This window comes from Catharus ustulatus, chromosome 4 (assembly GCF_009819885.2).
Source record: "Catharus ustulatus isolate bCatUst1 chromosome 4, bCatUst1.pri.v2, whole genome shotgun sequence".
Taxonomy (NCBI): domain Eukaryota; kingdom Metazoa; phylum Chordata; class Aves; order Passeriformes; family Turdidae; genus Catharus; species Catharus ustulatus.
In genome coordinates, this window is record NC_046224.1 from 55,857,952 (window position 1) to 55,879,915 (window position 21,964).

A 21,964-nucleotide genomic window follows, 5' to 3' on the forward strand; every position below is an offset into this window, starting at 1 on the left:
CATAGATACAAAAATCACTAGTGTCAGTGTTACCTGTTTTGCAGAAAAAAAGCCCTCACACTCTGAAAAAGAGTGAAAACATGCCTGAGGAATGGGAATGTTAATTACTTGCTTGATATAGTAACTTATCAGTGTAGGTGGGTGGGAGAAGGGAGGTAACCCTCAATAAAACCTGTCTGATGGGTGGGGGGAAATTTTATTGACTTCTTAGTAAGGTTTACTTCAAGGTAATGTGGTACTTGTTGCAGAAACTGAATTTGAAATACCTTTCTTTCATTCTGGACCCATTTAGATGTTCTGCCGTCTCAATCTGCATCATTGATCCATCATGGAAAGTCACATTCCAAAGCTGCTGGCTGCAGTCTGTTCTGTGACCTGCTGAGTGAAAAACTGTTTAAGCTCTATTGAAGAGTTAGATCTTTGTACAATTAATGTCTTTTTGAAAATGCACAGGAAGCTTCCTTCTCATATTCTAATATTGCTACAATACTCAACTATAGATGTGCCCTATAAAAATTATGGAGGTAAATGCTGTAAAAACTTTCATATCTATGTGAAGGTGTTACAGCAGTATTCATTCCTTAGAAAAACTTCTGCTTAAAACCACCTCTTCACATCCTTCAATTTGTTTAAAAAACTGCTTACTGTAAAATCATGATGCTCTTTCTATTTGTCTCCCTGCTTGCTTTCAAGATTAGTAACAATCTTTTATTTTTAAATTAATTGTTCTAGTTACTGTGTTAAGAGATATTTAAGAATGTGGACCTTAGTGAAACAAGGACATGTGGTGGAGGAGATTGGAGTAAAGACTAGCTGGAATGTGATGATGAAGTAGAAAGTATGTGAAGATAAGCTTTTCTCGAGATTCCAGTAATGACTGGAAAAATGAAGATGAGAGTATTACTGTGGATATCAGATTTCTATTAGCTTCTTGAGACATTAATATTTAGGATAGATGTAAGTGGAAAAGGATCTTGAAATAAATTATAAGATATTTAAAGCCTGTACATTTGTATTGCAAGATGACCCAGTGTAGTAATGAAAGAATAGAGTAGAATTGGAATGATTCAACTTCATTCTCAACAAGATTTTGATTCCCTTAACTGTGTTCTGTTTAGACTTTAAAAAGACGTGTATGAAACAAGCATCAGGAAATCAGGATTTTTATCAGGGTTTGGAATGTTTACAAGGCATTTCTGAGGTCATTGCTAGATGAGGGAGTAGCAAAAGCTGGTGGAGGAGGAATAGTAGTGAATGATGCGATGCTGGAATTCCATTTGAAAAAAATGTTAGCTGAGTCAGCTTAGTTAGAAACACAGGAACAGATGGAAAAGAGATTGAAAAGTCTGCAGGGCATGAATAATGGAGGGATACAATAATCCCTTCTGTTTACAGAAGATTGTTTTTTAAGCAATTGTCCTTCATAAGCAGTAAATGAAGAGGAAGGTGGGATTCAGGAAAACTTGACTGGTTAGTTGGAGGCGCTCACTGACTTTTTCTGAAGCCCAGTGAGTAGTTCTAGGTAATTTTTCCTACAAGCTGGTTGACCTTGTTCTTTTATGCTTTGCACAAAGATCCTTAATTGAGAATGACTGACTTTGATTTTAGAGTTTCTACTGCATTCGTCAGAACTGTGACAAGGTTCTAGGTTTAATCCATAATACATCAACATGCCCTGTGTTTACAATGCAATTTTTGGAATGATCTCCAAGACTTTTCCAAGGACCCACTGTAAAAAAAGTCATATGCGCAAACTGTAAAGGCAAAAGCATTTATTTTTTTTGTACTGATTCTGTTCTTCAGCAGTCAGCTTCATGAGTTTGACCAAAGATGACATATATAAATTGATTATTTACTACTTGTGAGACTTTTTGACTATAGCAATTTTACTAATTCCTGTAAAACCCTGGACAGTAAAATTCAGGGTGCTAATTGTCTAGACTACAGGTTTCCGAAGAATGAGCCCTTTTTTGCCATGCTGGTGGGACAGAAACATGCTGAACTCATTGCCTAAGGCCTGTGCAGTGAGGGCCTAAAAGCAGCGAGAAGTTGAGTAGAAGATGGGGGAACTTGCATTGGCTTGGGAACATTTATTCTGTCCTCCTGAATCACATGAAAGGGAAAAATACTTTATATTTAAAGATTTTTCATTTTTGAGGAAAGAATTTTGTGACCAAGGGTAAGATGAATCAGTCAGATTTCTGTTTCCGATATTTCTAACTTCTCCTTCTTCAGGAATAAATCTACTGTCTCGAACAAAAAGTCAATGTCTCCTTGCAGGGAAGAAAAGTGTACGTAAATGCTACTGCTTAAGGATTAGGGGTACCTTTGAATAAAACCTCTTTAAGTCTCTGAAACCAGATTTGGCTTTTTTTCCTAAGTGGAGAATAGGATGAAATTCATTTGCAAAGTTGAAATTTTGAAGTGTATGTGATACCATGTAGAGATTTTACATTAAGAAGGTGAAAAATTATGTAGAGATACCACAGGCTTTGTTTTTCTTGGGAGCTGGGTCTTTTTTTGTTTGTTTTGGGTTGGTTTTTTTTCTGGAAAGGAAAACACGGTAGGAGATAAGATTGCTGTTCAGTCTTGAACAATAGACAATTCCAGGTGTATAGTAGTTGCCTCTTCTGTTTGATAGTATCGTGATCATATAGGTCTTTTCCAACTGAAACGATTCTTTGAATCCACGATATTACCTCTCTCATTGAATTCTGCTGTCATTCATAAGGTAATTGATTAGTATTTGGAAGAGAACTCAGAATAAATGAATAAATGAACCCAGAATAAATCAATACCATCTTGGGCAGCTAGAGCATAGCATCCTTCTGTAGGAACAGTTTTTCACAGACAATTTCTTCCTGATTCCTAAGGTGGCACAAGATAAGTTTAATAGGAAACCAGGAAGTAAGAGGAATTTGTAATTAAAATTGTATCAACTTTTTGATAGCTAAATAAAACTGGACTAGATTATTTTCTAGTTATTGGAGGAAAAGTTTGGCAAATAAGTTGACCAGAGCCCAGTAGCAGACTAAAGTATCAGGCCTAATGTGCTATTTTAAAAGTTTTTAGATATGTTGTGTGTTTCCCTAGCTTTAGAAAACAGAATTTGTCACTTGAGACAGGATAAGCCTCTGGCAAGAGCTATTGGCCTGAATTGAAGCCAGGAAGTGGTTGGACTTGAGAAGAGGAAAGGATCACATTAAAATGGAAGCTCTGCTTGACTGATATTCTGGATCCAGGTTTTCTATTGAAGAATGTCTTTCAGCTTGATTGAATAGTGAGGTGACAGCATTTCCTTAATCTAGACCCATTTTGTTTCAATTGGGAAATTGTAATTTTCGTATTGCTGCAGTAGTAAAATATACAAAAAAGGAGATAGAGCTTCTGGAAAGAGTGTGCCCTTGAGTAAGTTGCCCATTCTTCAGGACGTCTGAAGCCTCTAAACTGCACATTATAAATGAAAATACACTTCCCTCAACAGGTTGGAAAAAGCACTGGGATTTAATTGTAGCATCCAGAATATGTATAGAAAAGTACAGGTTTTGTTCTGAGATCTATGGATATTGGGAGGATATGAGTACTGGTTCTGTGTAGACTACTTCAAGTCCAGAATGGCTCCCACTACATCAAAGCTAATGTGTTGGCCGCTCTGTTGAACTGTTGATGTCTCTGCACTGTGCTTTCAGCAGTCTCACTTCTTTGGTGGCACTGTGCGCTGCTTGGCGCTCTTATTTGGCTGACTCTGGCCATTCAGGACACGTGGCACCAAATGGACAAATCTGCTCCCAACTTTACATGCAGGGGTACCTCATGCTAATGCAGGACTCTCTTGAGATGTAGGTAGATTTGGGGTTGGTTCATGGAAAAGCTGTCACAGTTGGCCCCATCATGTTCCTTGTTTCCAGACTGTAGCAGGTGAACCCTAAAGCTGATTGACAGATAAGTAGTTCAGGAGCTTATTCTCTTGAGTAGTGCAGAAGACATCAGATGCTTTACAGACTTGTGATTGTGATGGCTGCAGAAGCAGCACTGTGCAATGTGGTTGTGCTCTATATAAATTAAAATCAGGTAAACACCAAGATGCTTCAGCATTAAACTAGTTTGGTCGTCTGCATGTTTGACAACTCAGGCAAATGAGAATTTACTGTATCTCTGGTCAATACTGAATGAGTTTCTGCACACAAATGCTAGAGCAAGGACAAGCTTCTGCAGCCTCTCTAAATATGCTTTCTAAACCTAGATCAAACCTGGTAAAATAAAATGTAGTCACATCCTGCAACAAGACTAGAGTTAAAATGATGTCATTCTTATTTTTGAGCATTTGTGGGAATTTTAGGGAAGACAAAAACTTTATCCTTTTATGTTTGTCTTTATGACTGTTGGCTATTTAAAGACCAAAAATGTTAATTTTCCTAATTTTTTAAAGGAGACTATGAAGTGCCTATCAAGTAGGAACTTGAAAACAGCATTGGAATTAGATAATTGATAGAACTGTAATGGATGGGATTGGAATAGAAATGTAGGCAGATGTACGATTGATGTCAACTTAGCTGGAAAGGGAAACCTGGTAGTAGAGAAGGGGAGGTGATATTTAGAGATCTTTTGGAAGCTCAGTAAATCAGTTTTTCTGGGTTTTTTTATGGCTGCCGTGCTTAAACCGTAAAGTTCAACTCTGGAAAGAATTGCTAGCTCTTATCTTCCGTAATAGTGTATGCCTTTCTCAGTGTTCTCCTTCAAATGACTAAAGTGGAACTACTGGGTAAAAAATACAAAGCTTTTAGGGGGTGGCTAAGTAATAGGTATTGTTTTTATGAACATTTCTGCTTGTAGTTCTGGATTGTTCAGTTGTGGTGGTCCAATAGTGGTCCAGTGATAAAGGCAAAAATGCTTGTAATCCTAATGCAGAAGATTAGAGCTTCTTTCTAACCACTGGTTAACTTAGGTGCTCTTAAATATTCTTAAACAGCAAATTATCATAAATATAAACAAAAGGGGTGTTAACATCATATCTGCATAATCTGTAGCAGTGTGTTACAAGGAGTCTTTAATTGGTTTTGAAAATGAGTAATTTAAAATGTTGTCCTTTGGCAAATCATCAAAATCAATTTCCTGTTACAGGGTAGTTTATCTTACTTTTATCTTCTCTGAAATAGCCTTTTCTCTATGAATTTATTCATGCTTGAATGACATGATTCAGCTACTACTAAGCTGGAACAATTCTATCAGGTTCCAGCTTCATGAGTGTAGTAGAGTTATCTCCTGACGCCTGCATGGCTTTTGAAGTGCTTGGATGCAGTCCACTACCTCCTTTTGAGTACCTGGGGAAAAAAATTGAGCACTTGGAAGGCATTCCTAGTGTTGAGAGATGAATTGCTTTTTTTTCTGAATGTTTTTAATATAGGAACCTTGGATGCCTCATTTAATGAATCGGGACATGAGAAAACGTAATAAAATTTAGAACAGAGATATAGCTGTAGAAAAAATTGACAAATAAGATGGCTGTTTAATGGAAGGAATCTCTTGTCATAGCAAAGCCACCTATAACCTCTTGATTAATTGTTAGTGCATTTTCCAAAATATGGTTTCTCTGTGGTTTTTTGTCTTTACTGACTTTGGTTCCTCGTTCCAAGGACTTTTTTTTTCAGTCTCATTTGATTTATGGCATTAGGAAAAAAGTTCTAAGCCTAGGACTTAGAACTAAGCTTTCCCAGCTGTACTCTAATAGAAACTACCTAGTTTGCCCTCAGGAACTGAAACTGTAAAAAATTGCAAACTTGACTTGTCTAAGATTGTTTTTCCCCCCTCTCTACCCCTTTTTAACAAGTTTCCATAATCATGGTGTTTTCTGCACTCCTGGGAAACAATTAATTGTGTGTCAAGTTCATTAGTGTCTTAGTTCATAAGTAACATGTCCGATCATTCAGGTCACTGTGTAGTACTGATAAGATTGTCACTTGATTGTCATGAAAAACTGTATCCCTATCTCCTGGAGCAATCTTTGGTTCAGGACAGATCATCAGTTTTCTTTATATACCACAACTATTTTCCACCTGAAATTAAAAGGTTGTGCATCAATTACACCTTGGTTCTTACTCTGTTATGAATTACTGTGGCAAAAGTTTGAAAAAATTCTGGGACAAGTTTTCTTAAAAATGTCTGATGTACTCTGTTAACCTACACATTTGTAGTGCATTGAGTCCATTTGAGTTGTTCACTGTGGGCTCAGTACAGCGTGTGCTTCACAAGGTCCTAGTGCTGTAAGCTGGGTGGTTTTCACTAAAGGGATTTGTTCCTGGTCTTTGTCCCTCCATGAGTCAGCACAGGCTCAGTTCATGCGTGCCTAAGGGGTAGTCTAGTTTTTATCCCTAAGTTCTGTTGAGTTGACAGCTCGTTAATAATCTTTCTTATTTTAATTCATTAAGAACTTACTGTGAAGACTCATGAAATCTCAGCTGATTTATATTAACTATCTTTCGCACACTTTATGAATTCTAGTAATTTGGCTTTCACTCTGTAACTTGAACTATTCCAATCATTACTGAAAATATAACTTCTTAATGGGAGTTGCCTTGATTTCCTGCATTTGTTATTTTTCTCATCTCTTCACCCAAGCAAGCAGTGCCAGTAGTGTGATCTTGTGGGTTGGGATAAATAAGTATGTGTGTGAGCTGATAGCTTCTGTTGCTTTAATAACAGTTTTGTATTTTCAGAATATCACAGTGCATATAATTTGTGCTTTGTCTATTTTAAAAAAACCTGACATCACAATCCAACTAACAAAACCCAAGAGCTCAGCAGGGTAAGCATTCTTTTGGAGAAGGAATTTACATCTTCAAAGTCTTAATAACAGAAACTTTTCTATGTATTGTGACTTGAAATTTCCTAATTCTGTAGAACAAGTAAATACGCTTGCAAAGGAATGAGTAAAATGTTTCATTTCAAACTAGGATCATCGTATTCCAATACAAAACAGAATAAAAAAGTAATCAATTTCAAAATAGTATCTTGGAAAATGTAAAAATAATAAATTGTTGCAATTCTTTTACCTGCCGTTGCTCTTCTCACATGGGTTTTTAGTTTGGATCAAATTTGGAAATGAAACCTGCACTGTGTATACTGAAGAAATGTGGTCTTATGTTTCTCTTGCCAGCTTCCAATGTATGTATCTTCTGACAGCTATATCGTACCAATATTAGTTAGCAGTGTATTTTTGTTCAGTGAATAGCATGATCAAAATTATACACAACAGGATTTATTATTGCCTCCAATAAATTTGTTTGAGCTGAAAACATTTAAGTTTTATTCTATACGGCCAACAATGGCTTTAGCTCTGATACCTCAAAGGTCAGCTATTTTGCTTTTGTGATATGGATTGTCTACTTCTGTATTGGAGAAGACTCAAACCAGACCATTTCAGCATTTGAAGGGGCTGGCACTGGGTGGTAAAGTCATTTCTGGAAGAATTGTCTTTTGGAGCTCTCTATGACATCTGCAAGAAGAGGGCATGTTGCAAATATGGTCTCTAAATCCTGTAAAATAAAAAAAAGGAATCTCAATTTATAAAGCAAGTAAGTGAAACAAAAGGCTGTAATGGGTTTAAATTTTATATGCTATCTTAATGAAGTGTTAGCAGCAAGATATGTTTAAACAATATTTCTTCTTACAGTGATGGTTAATGTTAATTGAAGTGTAGACAGTTTGAGACTTGCAAAGTCTAAGCATTATGCATGTCTATATATATGTGCACACAGGAAACCTCGACCTGTCTCTCAGCTGGTTGCACAGCAGGTTCCTCAGCAATTTGTGCCCCCTACACAATCAAAGAAAGAGAAAAAAGACAAAGTAGAAAAGGAAAAAAGTGAAAAGGAAACAACAAGCAAAAAGAACAGTCATAAGAAAACCAGGTAAAAAATTTAGAAACTTTTGCAGTATTGGTAAAATGTAATTTACAAATAAAAATAAGAAAGTGTTCTTTGATTTTACTGCTTTCTAAGTCCTGTGGCAAACAGGTTATATATTGGTGGGTGGTTTTATTGGTTTAGGCTGTCTATAAATACAAAGACCTGCAGTGTGTAGTTGTGGCCAGAAGATGGAGATCAGCTGAACAGAAACTTTTGAAAAGTTATTTAGGATATTGTTTTAAGGCTTTATAGAAGTATTTTTTATAGCATACAAAACTGTTGATAAACAGATTGATGATATTAATCTCTGGAAAAAAGAGGGGATTGGAGCGATTAGTTTTCATGCAAAATAGTAGTGGGAGGAGAGAGAACCAGTACCAGACTGCAGATGAGTAGGGAAAATGACTTGGTTATTGATAGCCTTGTAGAACCTTCAGCTTTGAAGGGCTGAACTAGAGCCCACATAAATTAATGTGACAGGATAAGGTATATGTATTACCTAGTGATAGAAGTAGCTGTGCCACATCTGGGATGCTGAAGGACTCTTAAACTGAAAACATGAAATATTGCATACAGACAAGCAGTTGTAAAAGCCTTGATCTTGCTGTAAGGAAGGAGGGTGCAAACTGCTAAACAAACAGCAAGTTTAACCCCTAATTCATTGTAATCTAAGCATAAAGTTATTGTGGCAAGAATGCTGTGTCAAAAATCCTGAGAGCTGTTTAAGATATGTAGTCAAAGTAAATATGGGAGGAACTTTTTTTTTTTTTTGGAAGCACTCCAAAATAGCTCAGCCAAGAAATATCCTTTGGGATTAGTTATGCAGAGAAGTAGCAGATGCTTCTGTTGTGCCAGAAATAGGATCATTAGGATCAGAACAAGGGAGGGACTGAGAGTCAGCAGAGAGCAGTCATTAGGAAAGTCATGGTTAGGATTAAGGACATTGAGGTGTTATTTCCTTTCCTTTTTTCTTTGTTAAATACTCAAATTTACAAGTTTACCTCATGTAGCTGAAGTACTTCAGTTATGAAGCATTTGATGTTAGCATAGTGAGTTTTAGTTAAGCCAATTAAAAATTACAAATTTAAATATTAATGGGTAACTTGCAATAATACAGTAAAAATGCAAAAAGTGAGATAGGGAAAGAGTAAGGAAGTTTGAAAAATAACTAAAATAAAATCTTGGACCAAAATACCAGAATTGCATTGAGATTTTTTTTTTTAAATGTTTCAAACAGTTAATTTTTTCCAAGATTTGTTTGTCCAGGTATGATGGTAAGTTAAGAATGCCTGATTAGTTTAGGCAGATTTCTTCAGTCTTCTTTGAAAAATGGATACCCTTTCCTTTTTGCTTTAAAATGTGTATATTATTGCAGGAAACAGCTATAAAAATCTTCATGCACAGTCAATATAATTAATAAGCTTCAGGTACTCAGCACTTGCACAAGGTGATAATTCTGAAGTTTTTCTCTCTATTCCCATGATGCAGATCAGCAGATTTTCAGTTTTTTCTGAGATACCTCAATCATGCTGTTTCAGCCTCAGGGAAGCATGATGCCAAAGCCCATCTCAGTTTTAGTGGAAAAAAGGCATGAGTCGTTTCAGCTGAAGTGAATGGCAACCAATTCTACTTCAAACAAAGTTGATAGGGTAAAGGTTAGAGCTTTGCTGTTATCATAACTGCAAACGTGATGTCATTATTTTATTGCAGCTTGAGCCAGTGCTAGCTGTGGAGTCAGTTAAATACACAAACTGTGCTGTTCATTACTACTTGTATGAATTCAACTGTCTGGTATCAGTTTTTCATGGTGATCATGGGAAAAGACTAAATTGAAAGTCCTTTATACATGTCACTAGCAAAAATATGATTGTAAAAATATTAGCCAAAATATTCTTTAGTTCTTTGTTGTGAAAAATCAAACAATTGAAAAACTGAATGACGAGACTTACTCTGTCAACACTGTATGTAACATTGATCTCTGCATAATTTAAAACAGAGCCTATGCCAGGGATACCAGAGTTATACTGTGAACACAAAGTCCAGTTTAAACAGCATACTATTGTACTATTTGTATTATAGCGGTCCTAGTGAGGTTTTGAAATGAGGTAACTCCTGCTGCAAATTAACACTGTCTATGCTATTGAATCCAAAAGGCAGACACCAACATCTTCATTACTGAATCTAATTTTCAACTTAGAATTGTTGCTTCAAGCAGCTGCAGAAATGGGTGTTTCCCTGGATCAAATTCATAACTTTGCATAGTCAAAATAAAGTTTTGGGTTTTAAAAGTAAAAACCTTCACATATGCAGCACATACATATTGTTGCACAGTGGCATTATTCAAAATATCAACTTCTAAATAGTTTTAGGAGATGGTAATTATATAGGTGTTATATTCAACTATTTCAATGTAGAACATACTTCTGGTACCTTGTTTTCCTACATATTACATTTTGCAAAAAGAAGTCTTATATATATTTGTTCTCCAGTGCTTCTAAAAAGTAGGAGAAAGACAAGATAATAAGATGGTGTGTGTGCTTTTAATATGATTATTTGCTTTATTTAGGCCAAGGTTGAAAAATGTGGATCGAAGTAGTGCTCAGCATTTGGAAGTTACCGTTGGAGATCTGACAGTCATTATTACAGACTTTAAGGAGAAAACTAAGTCACCACCTGCTTCCAGTGCTGCTTCTGCAGATCAACACAGTCAGAGTGGTTCTAGCTCTGACAACACAGAGAGGGGAATGTCCAGGTCATCTTCACCCAGAGGAGAAGCATCATCACTGAACGGGGAATCTCATTAAAGTTTATTTCTTCCAGTTTCTTTAGTCTCTTCAAAACATGCAAATACATAAGTTCTGTCACCTGTTACCACATTTTCATGACAGATTAGTCATGCATAATTGATACGTTGCCTGGAACATAATGCGGTTTTTAAAAAAAGAAAAAAAAGTGCAGTGATAGAAACAGTAACAGCATGAAGCTGAGTCAGGGGAGGTTTAGGTTAGATGCCACAAAAGGTTTCTTATCCAGAGGGTGGTTGGGCACTGGTACAGGCTCCCCAGGGAAGTGGTCGCAGCACCAGCCTGACAGAGTTCAAAAAGTATTTGGACAATGCTGTCAGGCACCATGATGTGACTCTTGGGGCTGTCTTGTGCAGGGCCAGAATTTGGACTCAATGATCCTTTTGGGTCCCTTCCAACTCAGCTTATTCTGTGATTCTATAGTAATTTAAATGCTATCTACAAATGCTTATGAAGCATCTTCAGACCAACTTTTTAATCTACGTGCATAAGGGTGCCATGAAAATGTGGTTTGAATGTTCATAATGCAGTGTTATTGGTATGTCCATTTTCACTTTTAGTTTAGTGAATTCTAACACAACTCTTGGAGTCTCTACTATTGGCATGTACTGAATTTAAATTTTTATAACATAGTTCAAGCTGCCTAAATATGTATTATTTGAGAATTGTGAAACATAGTTATATGTATGCAAGTCAAAGATCAACTTAATCAATTATTGCTGCAACAGAATTTTCATAATAATTATCTTAAAAACACCTGCTGGTACTTGGTGTGGTTAAATAGGAAAAATGTTATTAAAGAAAACATTTGTATGGATTTTTGCCAATGTTTGACACATTTTACTAGATTACTGTTACTGAATTATGTTGATGGTTTTACCAATATTTTTTGACACTTAAAACACTTATTGTAATGTTTACAAGCAAAATAGAAAACGTTCTAAGCATTGATTAGTTAACCTTGCAATTCAGGTAAAGTACTGCATTGTCGCTGTACACTGGTATTTTGTGTTGTGTAACAAATACTGAACCTCAGATGGTGATGCATTTGGCAAAAACTATTTGGAAATATGAAAGTTTGAAAAAGCTTTAAAAAGAACAGAACTGCAGTTATCATTTCTGCTTAGTGCTGTTTCCTTGCCCCAGATTTTTCTTATTTCAGTACAGGAATATCACATGTTGCACAAGAATAAGGAAATATTTTTTTTTTCTTCTTGAATCAATTTCTTTAATATTGAATTGGCCTATTAGAATATATTATGTCATAAATCATTTGAAAAAGACTCAGTATCCTACTTTATGGCATAAGCGGTCAACATTTATGCACTTAGCAATATACTGATAAAGAGCAGAACTATTTACAATACCATCTGGTATTATGTAAAATTACCAATAAAATATTTTTGTGAATACAGATTTTGCATTTTTGTTTACAACCAATAAGTGTTTTGATACATGCATACAATTCATGTATAGATTTTAAATTATATATTCTGGTTCATCACAGAAGTTCATTTAGCTCCTTTTAGTGACATAGGGCACTTACACTCCTGTGAGCCTTTTCATTTTCATTCAAAGTAAATATATTTTTCAGCCTATGTGAAAATTGGATGGACCTTCTTGGTGGTGAATCCAGCCCCAAATTATTACCCACATATGATATGTCTTCTGAACAGCTTAAAACATTGGATTTTTTGTAGCCCCTAACAATTGTGATGTTTGGTGGTTTCTTGTAGTAATGTATTTTTCTGTTTTTAATGCAGTACTTCTACAGGCACAATGGTACTGTTCTATTTTGTAAGATGCTAGTTGTGAAATACAGTTAGTTGCATAAAATGAGAGTCTGATGTGATATCTGAGAACATACATACCTCATTCCTTGGTGTTGCTGTTTAAACTTTTTAGACAACAAATGTTAATTATAGGCTATTTCAGATGGATAACTACTGACCTGTTTATTATGTATTCTGCTTTATCTTACTAAGTAGGATGTCTATTCATTGCTGTTACCTGGCCAAATTTAGTATCTGTAAAACAATGCTTTTTAAGGTTCTTAAGTGTTTTTGGGGCCGGGCTAGTGTTCAGAATAACATGCACTAGTTTTTAAAAGAAAAATACACGCTTCTCAACTTTATTATTTTTATATTTTATTTTTAGGTGGGACTGTTTGCAGAATATACTGATATAATGGATTACAAGAGCTGAAACTGTTTAAAGTAAGCAGTTTAAGGATAGTGAATCTCATTGCAAGAAGTTTTATGAAATGTGTTTCTAATTTGAGATGTAATGAATGCTAACACATTTCAGAATTCCTTGCAAAGAAATAATCTATTACCAATAATTCACTAAATGGGAGATGTATTTTTATTTAAGTTAATGTGAATAAACCACCTAGCACTGCCAACAAAAGCACTCTATCTTCAGAATTAAGTAGCCATTTGGTTTGAAAGGCAGAATGGAGTGGTTTTTACTATGATTCAACTGTCTCTAGAGAATAATCTCAAAAATGTGATACAAGTACGGTTACCAAAAAGAATGCAAAAAGTCTCTCTGTTCTTTATGGAACACGACATTGAAGAGCAATTTCTATTGCAGGTGCTACAGAAGTCATCTAGGATCTTTAAAGCTGTGGTGGTTTTAGCTGAACTATTAGGTTGCCAGAGTTTCATTGCAATGATGCTTGTTTTAGCATTAAGCAAAGTTAAGTTTTTGCCTGTTGGTGATTACAGGTGTATGACAATATTGACAGCAGAGTAGACAAATTCTAAGCAAAATACTGCATTTTGCTCTGTTCATGATATAATTTAAATGAACTTTACTTTCATAATTTCTAAATACTTTTGACTTGTAGTAATCCTAAGTCCTTTTTTCTAACTGTAAATATATTTAAAAGCATCTTTACTCCATTTATAAAAAGTGAAAATTTAATGTTGTAATGTGTTCTGATTAGCTATTTTTCTCTGTGATTGCTCTCTGCATAAGAACTGTTATTTGTTAAATCTATATATGCACCAGTCTTCAACAGCCATACATCCTGGGATGTTCATGAAATGGTGGCCCCACAAAGACAAGTGTGATAGTGTTCCATGTAAATGAGTTCCTTTATGTGCTGATTGATTGTCTGGTTTCAGAAAGGAAAAGGGGGGAGAAATGGGGGAAAATTAAGTATAAATAGTTCATTGATAAAGTGTACAGTAATTCAGTTTCTTAGCTTCCTAATTTTGCCATTAATTGTAGGTGGTATAAGAAAAAGAACAAATATACAGTTGACTGATCTCTTTTTTTTATGAATTTAAATCTATGTATTGGAGATAAACAAAAATTCTTCTGCTCAGTAGCAGGCTGAATTATACTGTATAAAAATCTTGATTCCAACAAAGGAGGTAGTAAGAAATAAATTACATTTAAAAATTTAGGATTCTTGGTATTAAGAGTCAATAATTAAGACTATTATTGAAGTTTCAACCTATTACATGTTTATCTAGATATTTGATGTTTTGGGGCATAGATTGTAAAATCTCAAAAAGGTTTGATTTTATAATTTGTGCACTTTACATTTTTTGATATTATGAATAGCACATTTTCAAGTAGCCATGCAAGACAGTGCTTTCTAGAATTTGTTCTATTGGTTCACTGTAGTGTTTAGGTAGGTCTTCTAAACTTCATATCTTGCATCTTAAATTCTTTACGTTTTTCCTCTCCTGTCTCAAAAGCCTGACAATTTCCTATGTTTTGCTGATTGATTTTACTTTGTTAACAGGATTGATTTGGTATGGAACTGTGTATTGTGTACTTCTATCCAGGGTTCTTTAACTGTATCTGTTTGGGGTTTTTTTCTGTGACATGCCTTTATTTGACCCTGCTCCCTTTAGGGAGTCTGGGTATACTTCATTCAAAATCCGAAATATTAGGGAAATAGAAAGGCATTAACATTTAATTTCTCCAAAGGCAACAGCAAGTGCTATACTTGTAGTAAATTTAGCCTGTGCTTACTCAGGAATAAGAATAGATAACAAGTTAATGCTGGTTTTGGCTAGTGGACTAGTCAGTCAAATATGGCATTTTGAAAATGCGTACTTCTATTTCAGTGTTAAGATTTGAGTGTGCTGGAAACACAGTTTGAGCTCTCAGGGGTTTTCCTAACTTGAAATTATGCCCCAGCTTATGTCAGAGCAGTCTCAGTTTAAAAGGTTATAACTTCAAACTAGTAAAAACTGTACAGTAAAAGCAGTCAAACTGTAGAAAATCAGATGGCTTTCTTTTGTGCTGTCAAAGTTTTTAAAAGAGGATAAACTGTTAAAGAGACTTATAAAACTTGTATAAGACAACAGTCAGAGATTGAGTTTAGCTTGGCATCTGAAGAACCCATGTTTTAACAAGAATTAACAGGAGTTTACTTCTAATTGGAAAAGTACTTCATACGTTAATTACAATTTAGTGGTCTGTAGAAATTTTGTAACTTATTGTCTAGAATAGAGTAAATGGTGCAACAACAATGGAAAACTGCATGCTTGCTGGAAAATACTGTTATCCAACAGCAAGTGATGTTTACACGACTTTCCTAAGAAATTATACCAAAAGACAGTGATATGTCTGTGAATGAAACCCAGGGGTCCAGGTGTGTCCCTCCTACCTAAGCTGTAACACTAGATTCAAACAGTAAAAGAAAATGCAGTGAAAAAATGAATTAGTTTCAGATTCTAGAGACTTAGTAATGCAGGAACTTATTATAGCCTCTATTTAACAGTGTTGGTAAAAATTAATAGAAACAAACCACCATTGACTCATTCTGATGTATTCAGATCCTAATCTTGCCCCTTTTATTATGGGAGACAGACAAAATTCATCAGAATGAACTTGCTCTGTCTGCTGATGGCAGATTTTAAGAGCAGACAGTTTAATGAGCACAGGAAGTTTGAGGTGTACTTTTAAGAAGATGAAAGGCAAAAGCATATTCCATAGCTCTTAATGATTATTATTAAGAATAATTACAAGAGATTGGTGTCCCACTTGGGATTTTGTAAAAGACTAAAATATAACCTTATCTAATAATTCCTTGTCCCATATGTTTAAAAAGAAAATTACCACCAGAAAAAATATTGTTCAGGAACAAGATTCTAAAAAGTAGTTCCAAAATGGTAATTGTTTTGTAGAAAGTATGGCATATCTTGACAGACGGAGGACTATTTGAGCAAGACTATGTTTTCAGGATCTGGGCCACCTGGAAAAGTGTAGTGTTTGATTACACTGTTTTCTATCATGATTTAACCCCAGTTGGCAAGTAAGTACCACACAGCCCTTTGTGGATTCTCCCTCTGTGCAGTGGCAGGGAGAATTCAAAGAGTAAAGAGTCAGAAAACTCCTGGGTTGGGATAAAGGCAATTTAACAGGTAAAGCAAAAGCTGCACATGCAAGCAAAGTCCATTCCCAAGGGCAGGCAGTGTTCAGGCATGCCCAGGAAAGCAGAGCTCCATCACAGGTAACAATGACTGGAGCAGGCAAACACCATCCCTCCAAAGATCTCCCTCTTCCTTCTTCCTCCAGCTCTGTATGCTGAGCACAGCACTAAATGGTCTGGGATATCCCTGTGGTCACTTGGGGTCAGGTATCCCCTCACAATTCCTTAGGTACCTCCTGCTGCCTCACTGGTGGGACAGTAGGAGAAGCAGAAAAGGCCTTGACTCTGTGTAACCTCTGCTCAGCTGAATGATCTCAGCGTTATCAACATTGTTTCCAGCACAAATCTAAAACACAACTCCATACGAGCTGCTATGAAGAAAATTAACTATCCCAGCCAAAACCAGCACATGTGTGTGTAAATACCAACCTTGGTTAAAGCAAAGTGAACGTGCTTCCTCAAGCTTTTAAGACATGTGGCTGTAGACCAATGGTGGTCTAATTTACAGTGTAGGTATTGAGAAGATAGCTGAGGAAAAGTATTTTTTGATAAACTGCAAACCAAGTGCATGCAATTTTCCTCTTCTGTATGAAGAAGAAAAAGGGTGCAGAAAAAGGAAATAAATGTAACCCAGGCTAATGAAATGTGGCTCTTTACTCTCTTCCCAAAATCACTAGATTCTACAAACTTCAAATTCTGTTGGTTCAAAGATAGTCCCAGGTATTTGTCACTAAAGAAGGATGGAGTTGTTCAATCACTTTGCATCTGTTAAGACGAGTGAGGGGTCAGGCCAATTCTACTTTCTGAATACCCACTTTGGGAACACAGAGATCTAATTTGCCATTTATATGCATCTAATATATAACTGTCATCCATGAATAATCTATTTCAAGCTGACTCTTTGCACAGAACAAATAAAAATGCTTCAATGTCAAGCCAGTTCCTGATGGCACAGATCTCTGAGCAGGAAAATCTGGCATCTGACTGTTCATCTCTCTCTCTCTCTCTCTCTAACAGCCTTCAGCTATGAATTAATCTAGGCAAGGGAAATAGCTTCAGGTTACATGTATTGTCATTACTCCCACATCTGAAGGAAACACATTCTGATTCCTGATTCCTTCTTCTCCCTTTTCTTTTGTTTCTCTTAAATACGTCTATAGTATAAGTGAATGCAGTGAGTTTGAAGTAATTTATTATGCCTACTTTTTTAAATGGGGAATTTGATTGCTGTTCCCAGTTGTTCAACTATAGTTTGGTTTCTTTAAGATCAACGTGGTCATTCAGAATAATGGTATGTGGGAGCTTAGAGGTCAATATCAATTTTATCATTGTTTCTTTGTTTCTATATAATTGACTACCTGAACAGATTCTTGCTGAGCAAACTTAGTTACACTGATCTCATACTTTTCAAGCACTCTGTCTAATGTACCTGGCATTCTGGGATGCCAATTACCTGCAAGTTTCTGTAAATGGTATTATTCTATGCTGAGAGGCTTCCAAATGTGGCAAAATAAGCATAATTCTTTCCAGCTGATGGAGGCAAATGTTGCCATGTAAAATGCTTTCAGTTCCCGCTGGGGAAGGAGATCTGAGGAGCATGCACAGATACGAGTGCTTTCTCTGCTTTCCTACAGAAATTCCAAGTAGGAAGCTTCTGTTTCTAAAATGTAAAACATCTTCAAAAACCCTCAGTCCAACAAAAATAGTAATAAGGGAGGGGGTAAGGAAAAACAAAGAAAATGTATTTTCAGAATAGTCCCTAGGAGAGCCATATAATGGCTTCTTTGTCTTTTTTGTCTGTTTAGTGTTCCTTTCTCTGTGTGCTGTATTGGAAGTAGGCAACACGCAAGCTTCTTAGAGGTGTGTCTTGCTTTATAATTCTTGATGATTCTTGGTTGAGTGACATTTGGCATAAAGATGCAGGGTTTTGTGAATTAAATAGCAAATACCATGAAAATTTCACTCTTGCATACAGGTTATTTATTGAAAGGGCGCAAGTTTTAATGAAAGAGTTAGGAACAAAATTAATTCCTCTCATACAATTAGCTACTACACAATTTTAAAGGGTCTAATTCCTGGACTGCTAAGAAAAGGATAGCTTTATGTTGCAAGGGTGGTAAGTACCTAGACTAGAATGGATGTGGCTTCTGAAGAGTTTTGTGGCCAGTAATTCATATGGCTGTTTTCAGTGATTATTCCACACCTTAACCTGTTAATCTTGAAGCATTGTTAGAGCATCCTCACAAACAGATCAAAACTACCAACAGTACTGTCAGATGCTCTTAAAGTTTACTAAGTGCCTTACACGGAGCATCACTGAGGCAATGATTCAATTGCAGGGAAGTTTGATAAAAGATTTACTCCTCTGGTTGAAGTCACAGGTTGTTGGTTGTAACCAATGTAATCTTACATTTTATTGATGATACACATACCTAATAAAAAACAGTCCAGAAATTTTTGAGGCTTTCAGTTTGTAAAACATCCATTATTTGGAGGAGACTTTTTCTTCTAGCCAATTGTGATGGTCTACTGGAATATCACAGAAGTGAATAAAACTTGTGAGTATTTTTGGATGCTTTCACATTTCTCAGTTTCTCAGTCAAGGACAGTATTACCTTTCTAGGGAAGGGGTACCTAAGTTGGTTTTGTTCATAGGGATTATGTTTATCCAGATAGTTTTTTAAAGGTTTTATTATTAGAAAAAGGGCTTGTTATTTTGAAAATAAAAATCTTACCTGCCAGGTGTCTTCCCCAAAATGAGTAAGTGCCTTTTCTGTTCTGACTCTTAGAAGTATTTACTTTGTCAGATTGAATCTGAATGTCCTGGATAAACCAACTATTAAGTACCGAGTGTTACCAATGGCTTGAAATCCTTTCACTGGAACGAGACAGATTGTAAGCCACTTGAATTGTTTTGAGACCTGATGTTATCAGAAGTTTTATAACTGCTACAAGTAGTATACTTCTAAGAACAATGTAACTTTTCAGGAACTTGATATTGATAGGAAATAAATATTTATTAAAAGGAGTATATTAAATAAATATTTATTTACCACTTTGAGTAAGAGAAAATGTTACACCATGGGGGCAACAGTCTTGCTGTTAGCAGTCCTGACTACTTAATGGAAAGTAAAACTGAGGCCCTAGACTCTAACTATTTAAGAAAGGGTAGTATTTGGTGAGAGATTGGGACTGTGAATCTTATGTGCGCATTCTAATAAAGTAATTTTTCCTACCTAAGTTTTTACCAATTCTCAAGCAGAAAAAAAAAGCATGAGCAGATATCAGTAAGAGGCCCTCTGGTTTAATTGGTGCTGCTTCCTATCTCTAGTGGATTTTTTTTTAATTTTTTTTTTTAAACTTTGCTCAGGACTGGTACAGCTGAAAGTATATTTTCCCTTCATTCTTAAGCCTAGACTTTGAATGGAGTTTCTCTGAGACACTTTTGTAGTGAAATCGTATTCCCTACAAACATTGAAGACAAAAATAAACATCTCTGTGAATGAAAGAACTTGTGTGGTTGTAATTTTTTAAAATTTTTTAAAATACAGAAATTTAATTTAAAAAATCTAAAAGTACTCTAAGAAAATCATAGTGTATTGATCTACTTAAAAGGTCTCTGTGTAGCAGTCAGAAAGAACAATTTGCATCATGAGATGTTGCAGATTTTCTGTCTAGTAAGCTCTGTTCAATTCCTGCTTAGCACTCCTTTAACGATGACCATACATTGCGTTTAGACAAGCGTATAGTAACCCATTGGGATACTGCATCCAACTGACCTCTTCCTGACCTCAGTTCAAAGACCATATTAAACAATTTAAAATTCTGAAAGCTTGGCAGGAAAGCTGAGGGGAAGTGTCTGGGAAGAAAGAAGAAGAAGGAATCACAGTGGAAAGACTATTTTTTTAAATGATAAATGTTACAGAGTTAATGATAATGAAATTGTTTAAAAATTTACATCCCTATAGTTATTTCACATTGATGACATATTGTTGGTTTCAGAGGCGCATCAATAGATGTTTTTGATGCCTAGAATAGTGACACACATTGAAATGCCTTTCCCAGGAATAAATTAATACTTGCCTGTGAACAACCTGACAAGGAAGTATTTTTGGTGAAAACTAATGTAAGTGGACTACAATCTTGACTGGCATTGGTGATACTTAGGGTGTGTTACAATAAAATGGTTAATTATTAAATTGTTCAGAACCCCTTTCTGAATGTATTATTTGTACTGTCTAGGAGAAAGTGCAAGAAATACAAGTCAGCAATTCAGGGATAAATAGCAGACTTTTGGAATTTGATCTCAAAATGCCAAGAAGCCTCTGCTAATTTATTGGCAGAGATGATTCGTTACTGCTTTTGGTTATGATGGAAGGTGAGATATTCCTGGGAGTACTGCTTCTGAAGCAAGAAAGTATGAAAGCATCCATGCTTGCAAATTAAGGTAACAAATGAGGTAAGAAATTTGAGAAGGGGTCTTTGTCTACAACTTCATTTCATTGTATGTAAGAACTGTACTTTGCTACTGAAGCAATTTATAAAGCTATGGTCTGTGTGGGTTCTCTCAATTTATCTTCAATTCTGCGGTTCCTGTGTTCAGTTCTCTGAATTATGTATTTGTCATTTGTGTTGCTTTGCAGCATGAGCAAAGGTCTTACAAGGCATTCGTGAAAGAAGCTGATTCTCTTGCAAAGACCATCGGAGTTTCCCATTGGTGTAGCAGGTAACTGAAGTGTCAGCCATGAGTATGGGACCTCATCCCTGCTCCAAGGAGGCAGAATGTGGGACTGATACCTCCTTGGGTGCAGAATGCTTTAGATGCCACCGTGCCATTATTGGGCATAAATCCTCAAATGGAGGCAGCAAGTGTTGGGAAACTGTTGATGTAATGACCAAATTTGGTACTAGCAGAAGTACTAAATTGGCATCAGATACCAGAATAGGGCTATTGTCACTAATTAAAGGAGTCTAATTTAGTCTTACTTACTCATCTCTTTTGCAAGAACAGAAGGGATTCAAAGGAGGAGAGCCTTGTTAAGCCCTTCTATCACCCTTTTATTCATTTCTTTCTGCTATTGACCGTTAGGCAAGACTGCTACACAATTATGTGTCTGAAGATCAAAACAAATTTCTTAAATTCCACACAAATGTTTTGGCAGCCATGGGAGATCACAGCATTCCCCGCAAATATGGGCCCGGTGCCTGGAGATAGTTTAGGACAGTGTCCAATTTTATTTTACCCTTTCTTGTCCTGAAAAAAAATAAAGAGTGCAAACTAAATTTATAAAGTTACAGATTAAAGATGGGCAAAGGAAGGCTAAGTTATGCATAAGTACAATCCTGAGTTAGCAGAACTTCAAATTACTTTGGGTGTTTCAGGCTCAGAGTGAAGCACTGCACAATATCCTGACTACTCACTGGCTCTGCTGCCCCTCGTGCAGCGGGATGGTCTGAGAACAATCCAGTTGACACCATAGATAAGGCAGTGTAATGTCTGCTCACCCCAGGGCTGCACAGGGTAGCACAGCGCAGGCTGACTGCTCACAGTAGTTACTTCAGTGAGCTTCAGGCATGACCAAGGCTGTCACCAATGTGAGAGTGCTGGGTACCTTAGGCATTTGTCTGTGATGTGGCTGTTCTATTCAGTGTTAAAAGAAGCAGTAAAGAGGGTGATATTAGTGTCATACCTCTTCTTCCTCATACTTCAAGTACTAAATGCTTTAAACTACCACATTTGACTGCTTTTGAAGCAGTCATGGTTTTGAATTTGTATTTATAAAAATTGAGCAACCCTTAGAGAAAAATGTGGAGACAAACAGTAGGATTTTATTTCTCTATCTCTGACATTGTCTCTA

General features: G+C 36.0%; 1 protein-coding gene across 1 annotated transcript in view; it reads left to right on the forward strand.

Moving 5' to 3' along the window:
• YAF2 (YY1 associated factor 2) overlaps window positions 1–19,617 on the forward strand; it is a 31,013-nt gene extending 11,396 nt beyond the window's left edge. Inside the window, exons 3-4 of the mRNA XM_033056987.1 lie at window positions 7,755–7,907; window positions 10,471–19,617. Of these exons, the coding sequence (XP_032912878.1) occupies window positions 7,755–7,907; window positions 10,471–10,708 (391 nt within the window). The 3' untranslated portion in view covers window positions 10,709–19,617. The remainder of the gene's footprint in view (window positions 1–7,754; window positions 7,908–10,470) is intronic.
• The last annotated feature ends 2,347 nt before the right edge of the window (window positions 19,618–21,964 follow it).